This window comes from Orbicella franksi, chromosome 12 (genome assembly GCF_964199315.1).
Source record: "Orbicella franksi chromosome 12, jaOrbFran1.1, whole genome shotgun sequence".
NCBI lineage: Eukaryota > Metazoa > Cnidaria > Anthozoa > Scleractinia > Merulinidae > Orbicella > Orbicella franksi.
Window position 1 is genome coordinate 10,445,413 of NC_138156.1, and position 15,043 is coordinate 10,460,455.

Genomic DNA, 15,043 nt, shown 5'->3' on the forward strand with positions numbered 1-15,043 from the left:
ATTACCTTTAACGTTTTTGGAACAGAAGGATTTCGTATGTAAGACTTCACAAACAGAGATTTGTTAAAGCTTTCTTGTTTCGTTCGCCTAAAGCATTTAAATAGCTTTCGATGCCAGAAAAGTTTTACAATGAAAGCTTGTGCTGAATTTATTGTCGTCAAATCGCTAGAAATTCTCTCTAAAATTCCCGCTATGCACTATTAACCTCGAAAGGTTGATACAGACCAGTTTGTTGTTTTTTGTGGTCCGTCTCCGAGTACTGAGTCCCTTTGTTCAACCAGCCAATTCAACTCCACTAGTAAATTCGCAAATTTATTAGGTGGAGGTCCGGCAAGAAACTTAAGCTCGAAATTTAGTAGCTCACACTAATAATATTCCTCTTCTCCGGAAGAATTATTAGATTTTTCCATATTTTAGGAGAAGAAAAGTAGGAATTATGTTTTACAAAGCGTCAACATCGATGAAAAAAAATTGCCGAAAAAAAGTACAAATAAACAAACTCACGTAAGCGTGCAACCCACGGGCAAATGAATAGAGCGTATTAGCCAATCAGAGCGCGCGCTTCGTTAAGGCTATGTTATAAAAGATAATATATTTATACAAAACTGGAAAAATATGTATACACAGATAACTACTAGGTACTTACTAAATGTATAGAATAAAGGGAATGACAGGCAACGAAGAGATATTTAATCGTAAAACAGTTGATATAAAAGATATAGATAGATCACTAAGCTTTTTTTCACAGTTCTTTAAAAAAACATTTCTGAAAGCAGAATGCTCACCTAGGTGGTGATGACTAGTAATCTTTTGTAAATGCTTATGGGCTTTCTAGTTCCCCGGAGAATTTTTTAAACTTTGCCAAAAGGTGTATTTTATTAAACATGGTGACCATTAGACTTAAAGGTAAGAGCATTTTTGACAGGTAACACTGTTACCAGTGGAGGTGCAGTGGTCTCATGGTTAGTTTGCTCGCCTCGGGCTGTTCGAGTTCGGGTTTGGCACCAACTGATCTAGGGTGGCTGTATATCGATCCATTCATTGAAGCACAAACGCTGTAAAGTATTAACATACAGAGTCGCCAGTTCCAGTTATTTTACAGTTATTCACCTCCTTGACGATCAGATGTTTTATTTTCATCGTGGCTTGTGCACAGAATTGAAATGACCGAGTACAGAGAAGTTCGAATTCAATCACACCGACATAGGAGCAATATGCATATGCGAGCAATGAATTGTTCAAGCATTTTCTTTTATATCTTCACGTATCTATATCATCAGCTATATTTTGTTTCGAGTTTAAGTCATCCTAAATTGCAAGTTTGTAAATTGCCAGTCAGTAAAACCAACCTAATGTTTCTCTTGTAGTTGTTGTTTGCTGATCCTTGGTGGGATATTCCTGATTGTCGTGATTGTGCTTGCTATAGTTCTTCCCGTCTATTTTCTTGTGATAAAAAAATCCGATCCATCATCTGGTGGACCCTACAAAAGACAGGCCGTCGCCACGGATACACCGCAATGCTCCCAAATCGGCAAGGACATTCTCAACGCCAACGGCTCGGCCGTGGATGCCGCCATCGCCGCCATGTTCTGCTTGGGAGTTGTAAGCATGCATTCGTCGGGGATAGGAGGAGGCGGAGTAATGCTGGTGTACAACCGAAGCCGCCAGGAAGCCAGTGTCATCGACTTCAGAGAAACCGCTCCAGCACTAGCAAAAAGGGACATGTTTAAGGGCAACGAGGAGAAAGCCCAAAAAGGTATTCTTTTCCGCTTTGTCTGCAACGACGACTTCTGAAAATATGAACAAAATAGTATAACGAGGTCCAGAAAAAGCCACGAGAATGGCCGAATGGTAGAATGGACTGGGTACTGGATTTAACTGATTTTGCAGCGGTCACACAAGAGCCCTGCATACTATTGTGACTAATCAATTGGCCCGCCTTCTGCCAGGTTGGGATTCAGTGTAGCAAATTTACAAGCTATTCGTTTGTTAATTTTGCGTGCCCGCAATCGGAACTGCACATTGTGTTAATGTCCCTCAGCTTTTAACACTGACTCGGACTGTCAACTGGCTAGTAATTCTCACATTTTGATGAAACATTTTTGGGTTCTTTGGACTAAAGATGACCGTTTAAATTTTTAAAACCTCGACTAATTTAAGCAAATACTGCAAAGACTATCTTAACTTCTTCTTAGGTGGTCTGTCCATTGCCGTGCCTGGCGAGGTACGCGGTCAACACGAAGCCTGGAAACGATATGGCTGGTTGCCATGGAAACAACTCGTTCAACCTGCCATCGATTTGGCCAGAAATGGATTTGAAATAACAAAAGCTGTGGACGATGCTCTGAAAACGACAAAAGGAATCGAACAGGACATCAGAAATGATCCAGGATTGAGGTCAGTTCATATCACCTGCTAACTCAATTACAAGCAGTAGAGGATAAAGCGTAAGAGTGTTAATGCCCAGTGTAGCCCTTATTCCTGAGGTAATCCTTCTCAAGTTATTTTTAACTGTGTTATCTAGTGCACGCACGGATCATTGCAATGTTACCACCCGCTTGCTGCGTTTTCGGAAAAAATTCATGTAAAGCTGCTAGGGCTGTCCCGGCACGTGAACAAAATACGCGTCACTGGATGGATTGATTCTAGGATTTCCAAAACCGGGAGCTGGTGATCTAAAAATAAATTGACAAGGATTACTTGAGAAATAAAGCCTATAAAGGGGAGTATCTATTTTCCCTTCATCTTCTCTTGGTTACAAGATGGTCTAATGCAAATCTAAACATACTCTTAGTAAATTTCTTACTTCGTTCTCTCTGGTCTGGTAATGCCACGATACTGAGTTGTTGTTTTCAATATGTTTTCAGCGAACTGTTTCTGGATAAAAACAAAAAGCTTCGTGAAAGAGGAGATAAAATCAAGAACGAAAAGTATGCAAAGACCCTGGAACAAGTGCAAAACAATCCCGAATCGTTTTACAGTGGACAGTTGGCCAATGATATCGCGAAAGATATGAGAATAATCAATGGGGCCGTGACTCTGGAAGATCTGAGGAAATACAAGTCGATCAGCAGAACGCCATATAAGGGTGAACTCTCGGGCATGAATATGTACCTCACCCCGCCCCCCACAAGCGGTGCCGTTTTAGCGCTAATCTTGAACATTTTAAAAGGTGGGTGTTGTTCTTCAAAGTTTTTTTTGTCCTTATTTTATTCTCTGTCACCTGAGTTGGAAGAGGTCATCAACATCAAACATTCTTGAAAAGATATATATGACAGAAAATATCTTGATCCTTGCTTAATTTAAATTAACAAATCGACGTCAGTGTTTCATGCGTCTGTCCTGTTATTGATCATGAATTTCGTCTTAACATTTTCAAAGTAGCTGTGGATCTACGAGGCGATAGCCGAGTGGATCCGCGGTGCTTTTTGACAAAAGCAAATAGCCAAATTGTCCGGTTTCGCTCGTTAATGCATCGTATAAATTATAAATTCATGTGTCTGTCCGCTTATAGAGCGTTTTCACATGACGTCATGGCAGCCATATCGGTGTTCCAAAACAATGAAACGGCGGCCATGTCGGTGTACCAAACCAATCCTGTGGGAGTTGAACTCTTTTCTTATGTAAACTTTTTCTTTTGTTCTAAATAAATTTGCATGGCTGTTGCCCACGTGAGTGAAAACGCTCTATTGAGAATGAAACTTAGCCAATGAGCGCGCGAGAGTTTTTGCAGTTATCGTAAAAAGTCACCTGGAACCAAATAGTAAAACACTCCTGTGGCAACCTAGTGTTTCCTTAAACTGCAAAGCATAGAAACAAATTCTTGGGTGCTCTAAAATAGAAGAAAAAACCTAATGTAACTAAGGGTTAAGAGCGGAGTAAGGATTCTTTACCAAAACGTTAAAGTTATTTGATGACAAACATTTGACATTTCAGGATACAATCTGACGTCACCATTCAGTAATGACGTGAACGCCTCAGTGCTGACATATCACCGCATCATTGAAGCTTTTAAGTTCAGTTATGCATGGCGCAGTCGGCTTGGAGATCCAGACTTTAATTCACAAATAGAAAAGGTGAGTTAAAATGAAACAGGGAACAAGAATAGCTTAGTCTGCATGACTTTGAGTAGCATGTGTCACTAAATGGTCAAGCCCCACTCTCCGCTCAACACATATCCGACTTTTGATCAGAATAAAATCCGTATTTACCTCGCATTTCGCATGTTCATAGTGTATAGTTATGGGTGGGCAGAAAACAGCTAATCAGAGACACTATACTTAATCTGGGCAGAGTGAGATCTTCATGATCAAATCATTAACAAGACAATCTAAGATCGTAAGTCGCGCTGTAGCTAGATGCACTACTAGCTACGAGTGTTGATCATTTGCGGTGCGCAGCGATTCTAAAAATAGCATGTACTGATGCATGTCTCAAAGAAATATCATTAAACCGTAATCATCACGAAAACATCGCTTATTTTAACTGACCGATAGATGAAAGTGAAAGCTACGGTAATCGTAGTGAAGTTGATTTGAATTGTGACGTCACTTATGTGTTTGAGGAGATTGGGGTCACTGTCTTCTTCTCTCACCCTGTTCACTGCGGTTATTTCATATGTACACAGTCTGCACTTCTCTGAGTTCAAAATAATATTGTCACCAAGTGAGTGTTTATAGATCTTTATAATAGCCTGGAAACCTGTATACATATACAAAGATAGATATTTGCCCAAAAACTCTCTGCAACTCGACGACTTTCGATTCAGTGTTGACCGTGTAGAATGCCGTTTCTTTCTCATCTTTTGTACAAACTTGACACTGTCATTATTGCTCCTAATTCACGCGATCAAAATTAAAAATCGTAACCATTTAATAAATTAAGTCAAGAATCTGGGATATGATAGACGATTGATAGATAAACATCCTCGCCGAGAGATAAGACTTCTGTAGTTTTTCATTCGCGCGTTATCGGGAAAAATATTTATTGAGCTTTGGCGGCCGTAAATTTACAGAAACATCTGTCATTGAGTTTTGCAATTGAAACAAAAAGTTATTACTCCAGAGTTCTGACACGTTGAAATTTTGTACTTCTTCTAGGGCAAGAATTGTTCAGTTAGCAGGAACTTAAGCGATAACTCATCGTTTGACCTACGCGACAGCCCTCTCGGGGCGCCATTTGATGTCACGCAACGCAAAAGCTTCGAAAATCAAACTTGCCCTATTACAAAACGAAGAATCTTGTCGAGCTAAAACGTTGTGAAACGTCAAGTTCCTAAAGGATCTTATATCTGATAAAACTAAAACCTCCGAAGAAAAGGTAATTTTTTTAAAAATATGACTGCATCGCATGAAAACCAAGAATACATCACCACGTTATTTGATACCACACAAACACTCGACAACACTAATGGAAAAATAACAGCTGATAATGCACTCTGTTTGAGCAAAAACAAAATAAATGTAGTGATCATGACAGAGGTCACATAAATATGACCATTCCGTTTCTCTTCACCTTGATGAAAGCCACTTTTTGCAGTCAAACATGGCGTCTTTGTTATAGTTTCCTTAGTTTTATCACGATACACCTTGTCTTTATCAGAGCCCCTCCCAGGGGTTTTAGGGAACAAGGGAACTGGAGCATTTATTTTCAGGGAACAGGGGATATGTTCAGTTTATTTTCAGGGAACAAGGGAACTCTTGAGTAGATTTTTGGGAACAAGGGAACACCGATCTATTTTCAATAATATGTTCTTTTTTTTTAACTTTCCGAACCCCTAAAATATAAAATCTATTACGTACTTGAGTGTCATGCGAGATTATTTCGAAATGATTATTATTACGAGCTTCGCAAGGCATCTTGGGAATGCTTGTTTCCCCCAGGCAGTCGAGAGACTAGCGCAAGTTTACTCCTTTGACAAAAAGTGTGTTGATGCGGTTATGAGCCTTATTGGTACCACAGCTGTGACACAAGACCCTTAAGGAACTGTTTCATCTGTTGTCATGGAAGATGAAAGAAGGATCCTGAAGTCTCTGCGTAACATCAAGGACCTGCTGGACCGTTTTAATCCAAGCCTTACCACCAAGTTTAGTATCAAAAGTCTTCTAACGCTTGTCGTCGAAAACACATTTTCAGAAATGAGAAGTGGTGCCACTGACATGCCCCTACAGCTTGAATTCGATTACAGATTCAGCAGGGCAATCAAGGAACGGTTGAAGAGGCAATGTTTTACACCATTTGCTTACTTCACAGCTCCGAAGTCCTATTACCCACAGGTTTTCACCACCACACATTACAAGGATTTACCCAAGTTATGCCCTCCAAAGGCACACAAACTATCTGAGAAGCAAGTGAGTGAAATGAGGAACTGGAGAACAATGTATGGTCAGAGTGTCCCCCAGAAAACAGTGCGAAACATAACAACAAAGGACAATCCAGGAACTCTGCCCATAAATCTGTATGCAACTGACTCTCCGACTGTACAGTCCCTAGATTTCACAGTGCTGAGTGAAGCAGCAGCAGTCCCAGTGCCGCATAGGGAAACAACAGAGACTTTTTATAAACAAAGCCAGATTGTCTGTGTTAAAGCTGATTCCAGTGATACTCGTCAGTTGTTCATAATGGCCTGTCTGCAAGAGAATGTGAGTGTTGGCATGAAGAGGGTGAAAGCCAAAGTGTTCATTCAAGATTCTTTCAATCCAGTGCTTTTCACGGAAGATGAAGAGAGATATGTCGATGTAAGCAACATTGTTTGTGCCCTAACTTGCTATAACTACCGTGAAGATATCCTAGAGCTTGAAGAAGGTGATGTTATCCTTCTCCTTGATGTGCTTCACCATACCAATGAAGTCGTGACTGTCGCAGAGGCAGCTGAGACAGTTGAGATGACAGAAACTGCAGCCAATGAAGTACAGCATGAGCGGATCTTAAGGAGAAGAAAAGGAAGGTTCGAAAGCGATTTTTTCTACTATGAATAGAAAAGTAAAACAAGCAAACAAATATGCGGAACAATGATAAACATTTTTGGGGATCAAGGGAACGGTGCAAAAATTTTTCGGGATCAAAGGATTATGAGCTAAAACATATTTGGGAACAAGGGGTTTTATTAATGGGGAACAAGGGATAAAATCCAAAAATATCAAGGGATCATGGGAACATGTACCCCCCTGGGAGGGGCTCTTATCAGCACTTAAAACTTTCGTAAATTCTGAAGTATCACTCTGTCCACATTTTCTGTTCATTGATAACTCATATAAGTCATTTGATTTCTGGTTCAGTTGGTTCTAGTAAGACCTTCGCTAAATCATTCGATTCTCTCGCTATTTTGAGTTCGCGGAACGACCCGTTTCGAGATATACGCTCATTGACTACGCCATCTTTTAGAGTGGATCTACCGCAAACGGTGAGCGGGTCTGTGTGTTCGAACGTAGAAAAAATGGCGCCATCTGTTAACATATTCGTCATAAATTTTTTCTTTCCCGCATCGGCTCCGACATCGTGAAAAGAAAGTTGAGGCTTTACGACGAGTCTGCAGTATTGCCCATTGCACGTGACTGAGCTTTGATACGAAATACGAGGGTAAACTTATAGTCGGTTCGCCCAACTAATTAATCGTTAATTTCAGAAACTGAGATTAAACGGTCGGTTTGTTTAAGCACAACGTCGATTTCTATGCGTACGAAATTATTGAAACAACTGATAAGCCCGCGCACACGACGACAATGAAAGTGTGAGTGCACCATGCGAACAAAAGAAAGTGGTCATGATGTAGCTTATGATGACAATTTCAATCGTATTTTATTTCTTAATTTACACTTTACAGCTGGACTTGCCCTCGGATAGCTAGTGCTAGTCTAGGCGGGCCAGTCTATCAAGATATGGTTACAAATGTTTTTTATTAGTAAATAGGAAAATAGAAAGTTAGGAAAAATGTGAATAAAAGAAAAAGGTGGAAAAAGAATGAGAAAAGAAGTGTGGGGTCGTCAGATTTATGAAAATTTTTTTTTTTTACTACCACTGATATTTTAATTTACAAATAATCTGGTGAACCTCAATGAAGGAATCTTCGTCTTCGAGAACACTTAGAAGTTGGTTTTTAATTCTGAGTTTGAATGATTTCTTTTGGTAGTTCTCCCAGGGAGCTTGGCATCGCATTCCTTAGTTTGCCGCCAATTCTTAAAAACGCGGGTTTTTTTTTATTTCAAGTTTTGAGGGTTTTATGTAAAAACCTATCGGAAGTAGAAGAGCGTGTGCTGCTGTAAAAATGGACACTGGACGGTTTCGTATATAAATTACGTATATTAATTGGAGCAGAAGCAGTGCTAAAGTCGTGCATCAATTCAGATAAAGTTTTGTAGTATAAAAAGTTTAAAGGCAAAAACTTAGCGTTAATCGTAACAGTGGAACGAGTAAACCACCTCAAAGAAATCTCGATCTCATAATCTAATTTTTCGTAGTAGATGGCTGCCTAATCAATCAAGTTGCAAGACTGTGAATAGTCTTCCAGCGAATTATTCGAACGAGTCACAGAAACATGTTCTTCAGTCTATCAGAGAGTGGCGTTTTTCCAAGAATACTTTCTTAAAGTCTGCACAACGTTTCACCACAGGTTGCTAGAAAGATGTTAAGTCAAGAAACAGGCGACCGGTTACGTCACAAAATACGGGATAGCATGACGTTCAAGGATGTGAAATATTACGCGCAATCATTCTCAGACGCTGATTACGGTACAACGCACGTGGCTGTTTTGGCGCCAAATGGTGACGCGGTTTCCGTGACATCTACAATCAACAGGAGGTAGGTTTAGAACTTCTCGCGAGTTATTAATTAACTCTTTTTGTCTTTGATGGTTGAGTAAATTTTCCTTTCGACCCTCACTTAGAACCTTGCAATCACGTTTAGCCAGAGGTGCATTATAGTGTCGTTTGGCCGAATGCTTGTAGGAGCACTAAAAAAATTATCAAATCTTTATTTGTTAGCCTTTAACTTAACGAGAGTTTTGCAAACGTTGTGATATAAGCATGACGTCATCACTTACATCGAGTTGACAAGCACCCTCTCTGATGACATTCACAGGCTCGATCATGATTCTCAAATTTGAGATGTTTCTTGATAGATTTGGATCCAGATATCGATCTAACGTCACCGGAATCATCTACAACGACCAGATGGACGATTTTGACATTCCCGGTCACAACAAAGTGGACGGTATTTCTCCATCTCCTTTTAACTTTCCCGAGCCAAACAAGCGACCTTTCTCGTCCATATCTCCCGCCATTTTGACAAACGACGACGGCAGAGTTCAGCTTGTTATCGGCGCCTCAGGCGGGAAAAGAATCACCACCGCCGTGTCACTGGTATGTTTAATGGCATCATATTTCGAACAAGAGAAAATGAAGGGTACGAGAGTTCATCCGCCACACAGGACTTATTTCCAAGTTTATCACTCTCATGTTATTTTTTAGCCTGCGAACGCAGACGTATTTCCGGCTGTCGCTTGTCTCCGCCGAAAAAAACGTCTTCGAACCCGAGCCAGGAAACGATTTCTGTAACGTAGGAATTCTAATAAGCCAATCACAGTTTAGCTCAAATAGCCCCAGAACTACGGCGCGAGGTATTCGCTGCGAGGAGCACTCGAGTTTCATTTTACCATGGAATCTGATTGGCCTAAGAGAAAACAAAAGTCATTACGTCACAGAAATCGTTTCCTGGCGCGGGTTCGCAGACGTTATTTTCGGCGGAGACAAGGGGCAGCCGGAAATAAGTCTGCGTTCGCAGGCTAGTTATTTTTAGATCAACTCTGATTTTTCAAATCGCAGAAGCGTCCAGGGATAGCTAATCATGTGACACGAATTTTCGCACGTGGATAGCCCGGCTGAGCGACATAATAACACGGTTATACACTTAATTTCATCCTCCAAGAAAATATTTGCGCAACACTCGTCGTAACATTATACGCGGGTGTACTGAGCTGGGTACCATCTCTAAAAATAACTTGCCTGCTGGGATTACCTATAAAATAAAACTTTAATGGGAAATAACTCTCTTACTTTATCCTCTCTTGATTTCAAACCCATAAATCTTAAGATATAAGAACAAATGCTCTAAATTACAAATGTGATTGGTGTTTTACCTCTACCGTTATAACGTAGATACAACCCTACGCGCGCTCTGATTGGTCAAAAACCCATGTTTTATCAGAGTATAAAACATAGAAAAAGCGTGTTTTATTGTTTTGCGCGTGTTAAGTCTATATCATAAAGAAAATGAACTCCGGACATTTGAGAACACTCGAGAAATCTTACTCGCGTTCTCAAATGCCCGTCGTGTTTTATCACAGTGTAATACACGGCTTAGGCTTCTTTATTCATTAATGAAATCGTCGTTATAAGGCTCGGGCTAATGCATGTTCGTATACCGAAGTCTCTCAGCCTGAATTTAGGTTCCCTGTCTGTGTTCAGTGGATAACAGTTTTGTCCACATGCGCAGGTGTTAATGAACAAGTTGTGGTTTGAACAATCCTTATCTGACGCGGTGGACAAGCCTCGACTGCATACTCAACTGGTGCCCAATCAGGATGTATCGTATGAAAAAATACCTTTTGATACTTCTGGGAAATACCGCATGTCACGCGAAATATTGGAAGGTTTGAAAAAACGCGGGCACAACGTAACTGGCGTGGAATTGTTTGCTGTGGTGCAGGCAGTATTCCGAGACCCTGAAAAGGGAATATTCGCCAAATCAGACCCGAGGAAACATGGCGCGCCCGCGGGACAATAGAACGATTGTCCCGATGCCGATCCCGAAAACTCTGGTAGTATGATTCCATTCACACTAGTATTGAAGAGTGACCAAAACACTATATTAGCTAGCGAATTTGGAGTTACAGCGTTTGATACGTGAAACGTGTACTGGAAACTTAAAAGTCATCATCAAAAAGAATTATTAGCCCTAGAAACCGGCTAGATTAAGCATCTTGTTATTCCCAGCTTAGGGCCAGTTTGTAACTCTTTCCAACCTATACAAAATGTTTGAATATGGAAATAATTTCTTGTAGTTAATGAACGATATTAACTCATGATTCCGTGATCAATGAAAGACATTCATACTGTGCATTTCTGCCCTTCTCTTTGCTTTTCATATCGACTCCATTTGTTACAATATCTTCATTTAATCTCGTTCCTAGTTCCTTTGAGATGGGTTTTGCCCGCAAGAGGACTGTGAACGGGATTATGGTTTACTTTCCTCGACTTGCTTAGAAATGAGAATGTACATGCTGTAGATAGAATAAATAGAATGTTATCAGAAGTGTTTCCTGTAAGTGTTGGTTTCAACTAAAACTTCAATATATGCAAGAGAAAAACATGCACAACACATCTTTACATTGAAAAATATGACAAAACTTAAGAACAGCTTCGCCTAAATATCAACTAGATTTGGAAATAGCGAAAAAATCGAATTTCTTCAAACTCGCCCACAATGAAGCCCCACGGGCACTAGTTACAAAAATATTGTTTTAAGTTCGATAAATCAAAAAGTATTTTTTTCCTCAATTTTTTCGTTTCGATGCCCCAAATTGGCCAAAATCCATCGAAAATGAGCGGCATATTCAGAGGCTCGTAAACTGAAAAGTAAAAATCTTCATTACAAACTGATTGTACGTCGTATTTGTACTTCCTTTCTTGTCTATTTAGAGCTAAATAGGTTGTGATTTGATTAGAACTTAAATATTTGACGAATTTTCTAAATTAACGGCCCAAGACAGCTTTACAAGAGGTCTTCATTTAGCCTATTTTCAAATGCTAAAAAGGCGTTCTGTTACACGGCTTTTTCCAAAATGACTAGTTTGGTCTGAAAGAGCATTGTTTCTTCTTCAAATTAGTGAAATAAAATTTTTGGGTAAATAAAATCGCGAGCGCTGAGATAGCGAACTAAATGCAGCACTTCTTCCTGAAAACGTGACCTTTGACCCGAGCGTAACGAAACCGATTACTGCAAGAAAACCCGGAAGAAAAGCAAACGCTTCGTTATTTCTAAACAATTTCTAGTGATATCTCTCCGAAACCATGATTGCAAGAAACTATTTCCAGATATGAAATCTTACAGGGTCAAAGAAGGAGCTAAACGGCGCATTTTGACACAATAACTTTGTTTGCTGAGAATTGAAGTCAATGACCGTTAACGAATTCCAGTGAAATTTGCAAACTTGAAGTATGTTAGCCGATACTTACCTGAATATTTATATTTATGGAAGAGTCGTCTTCTAGGATTAACCTTCAAAAGAAGCTGGACCCAGATTTGGAAACCTCTAAAAGAAGAAATGTTTAAAATTCCGTGACCTGCCCGATGCTATAAATTCCATGCACGTGCCAACCGCATGTTTGTCGTAAAACCAACTGAACTCCACTGACAGTTTCCATGGGCAACCCCAAAATAAACAATTCCCAAAAATGTAAAGTGAAATTGGCTGTCTTCATGAACAGTCAGAAGCTAGAGTCAAGTTCCATTACCTTTAAAAAGTGCTTGATTTTATTTGTTTGCGTCGACTTTGTTCACTACTCTCACGTTCGAATGCCGCGAATCGGTCACGCCAAAACAGTGCAGACCGTGCAGACTGCAGACACTTGTTTGGGCTTTTCATTGTGACTCCTTTTTTTGGGTCTAGTTACAAAATAGTGTTAAATATATCTGAAAGTTTGTCATTTATCCACAGGCTGCACAAGCGCAGTATTTGACTTTTGATTCAATAGACAAACGCGTACAAGACTGTGTATGGGAAACTTACTCAGTGTGCACGACCGATACTACGCAGTATTCGAACGTGACAGTAACTACTGAGTGAACAACGTAGAATCAAGCCCTTTTAAAAGGCAATGGAACTTGATTCTAGCTTCTATAACTGTTCATGAAGACAGCCAATTTCACTTTACATTTTTGGGGATTGTTTATTTAGCGGTTGCCCATGGAAACTGTCAGAGGAGTTAAGTGAGTTTTACGACAAACATGCGGTCGGCATGTGCATGGAATTTAAGCTAATTTATAGCAGCGGGCAGGTCACGGAATTTTAACATTTCTTCTTTTAGAGGTTTCCAAATCTGGATCCAGCTTCTTTTGAAGGTTGATCCAAGAAGACGACTCTACTATTAATATAAATATTCAGGTAAGTATCGGCTAACATACTTCAAGTTTGCAAATTTCACTGCAATTGACTGCAATTCAATTCTCAGCAAACAAAGTTATTGTGTCAAAATGCGCCCTTTAGCTCCTTCTTTGACCCTGCAAGATTTCATAGCTGGAAATAGTTTCTTGCAATCATGGTTTCGGAGAGATATCACTAGAAATTGTTTAGAAATAACGAAGCGTTTGCTTTTCTTCCGGGTTTTTCGTGCATTAATTGGTTTCGTTACGCTCGGGTCAAAGGTCACGTTTTCAGGAGGAAGTGCTGCACTTAGTTCGCTATCTCAGCGCTCGCGATTTTATTTACCCAAAAATTTTATTTCACTAATTTGAAGAAGAAACAATGCTCTTTCAGACCAAACTAGTCATTTTGGGAAAAGCCGTGTAACAGAACGCCTTTTTAGCATTTGAAAATAGGCTAAATGAAGACCTCTTGTAAAGCTGTTTTGGGCCGTTAATTTAGAAAATTCGTCAAATATTTAAGTTCTAATCAAATCACAATCTATTTAGCTCTAAATAGACAAGAAAGGAAGTACAAATACGACGTACAATCAGTTTGTAATGAAGATTTTTACTTTTCAGTTTACGAGCCTCTGAATATGCCGCTCATTTTCGATGGATTTTGGCCAATTTGGGGCATCGAAACGAAAAAATTGAGGAAAAAAATAAATTTTGATTTATCGAACTTAAAACGATATTTTTGTAACTAGTGCCCGTGGGGCTTCATTGTGGGCGAGTTTGAAGAAATTCGATTTTTTCGCTATTTCCAAGCCATGTTGATATTTAGGCGAAGCTGCTCTTAACATTTTTCGTTTCTCCCTCGCTTCCTCCCCTCTTTGAACTCCTGTTTCCCTTATTTCTTCTCCCGTTTACCGTACCCCTCCCGTATCCTCCTCCCCCCCCCCCCCCACCCGAGAAAGTTTCATTTGATTTATCAAGAAGTTTTTTCTGCATTTTAAGAGCGATCAGAAACAGCAAAATTCCAAGTGGATTTTGGCTGCTGTCTTCGGTTTGTAAACTTCCCCTTTGAACAAACATTAAGTATCACGACAAAATATAGGAAAATATTGAAACAATTTATTGACATTTCTCTACCTAACATTTTCAGTCCTACAAGACAGCTTGTATATGCCTTTAGCGAGGAAAACGCAACACGCTTTATAATGTCACACAACATACAGTACTGCTTAGTAACAAAAAATTCAGAATTAAAATGATCTTTGTGAAAGATATTTCCACTAAACTTAGCTCAACCTATCAGTTATACAGTTCGGTCATTTCCGAGACAAGTAATCTAAACTAACTATGGCAATGATAGATATTGACAACTAATATTACACAATCTACCACTAATAAGGAAACAAAATGGTTTAGAACTCTTGAAATTTAAATTCTAAACAATGAAAGTTTGCAGTCTTTTCCCCTTGAAACAAACCACTTGGTACATTCGAAACAGAAATTAAATAAGGTAGCTATCACGGTCAATCGATCGATCGATCGATCAATCAATCAATCAATCAATCAATTAATGATTCAATTAATTAATTCTTTATTTAACCCTCGCAACGGTAACTTTTTAGCTTTTTCTATTCTGTGAGATTTTCTAGTATGTAACCAATTACAGATCACCAGTGAAAAATAGTTCAAAATCATGTTCTCAATTTTATTGATAGCAATGAGGGAATTGATTGGTATTACTGAAATCACAGATGAGTGGATATATCTATTCAAAAATATGAATGTGGTGGTTCCGCAAGTCAGTTACAACTATCTTCCCATCACTAAGAACTGCTGTAGAGACTGGACGAAATAACTCTCCTATCCCGCTCCCTTTTGTTCCAAACTTTTTTAGAAACTTTCCACTTTG

General features: G+C 39.4%; 1 protein-coding gene across 1 annotated transcript; it reads left to right on the forward strand.

The window, feature by feature from the left end:
* Positions 1 to 1,365: 1,365 nt before the first annotated feature.
* On the forward strand, positions 1,366 to 14,079 carry LOC145464134 (glutathione hydrolase 1 proenzyme-like; the record flags this gene model as incomplete). The annotated part of the gene is made up of 7 exons (XM_081447950.1): positions 1,366 to 1,756; positions 2,196 to 2,397; positions 2,868 to 3,172; positions 3,937 to 4,076; positions 8,609 to 8,796; positions 9,116 to 9,356; positions 10,489 to 14,079. Coding segments are annotated over 7 exons (1,758 nt in total), but the record flags the coding sequence as incomplete, so codon positions are not given.
* Positions 14,080 to 15,043: the final 964 nt, after the last annotated feature.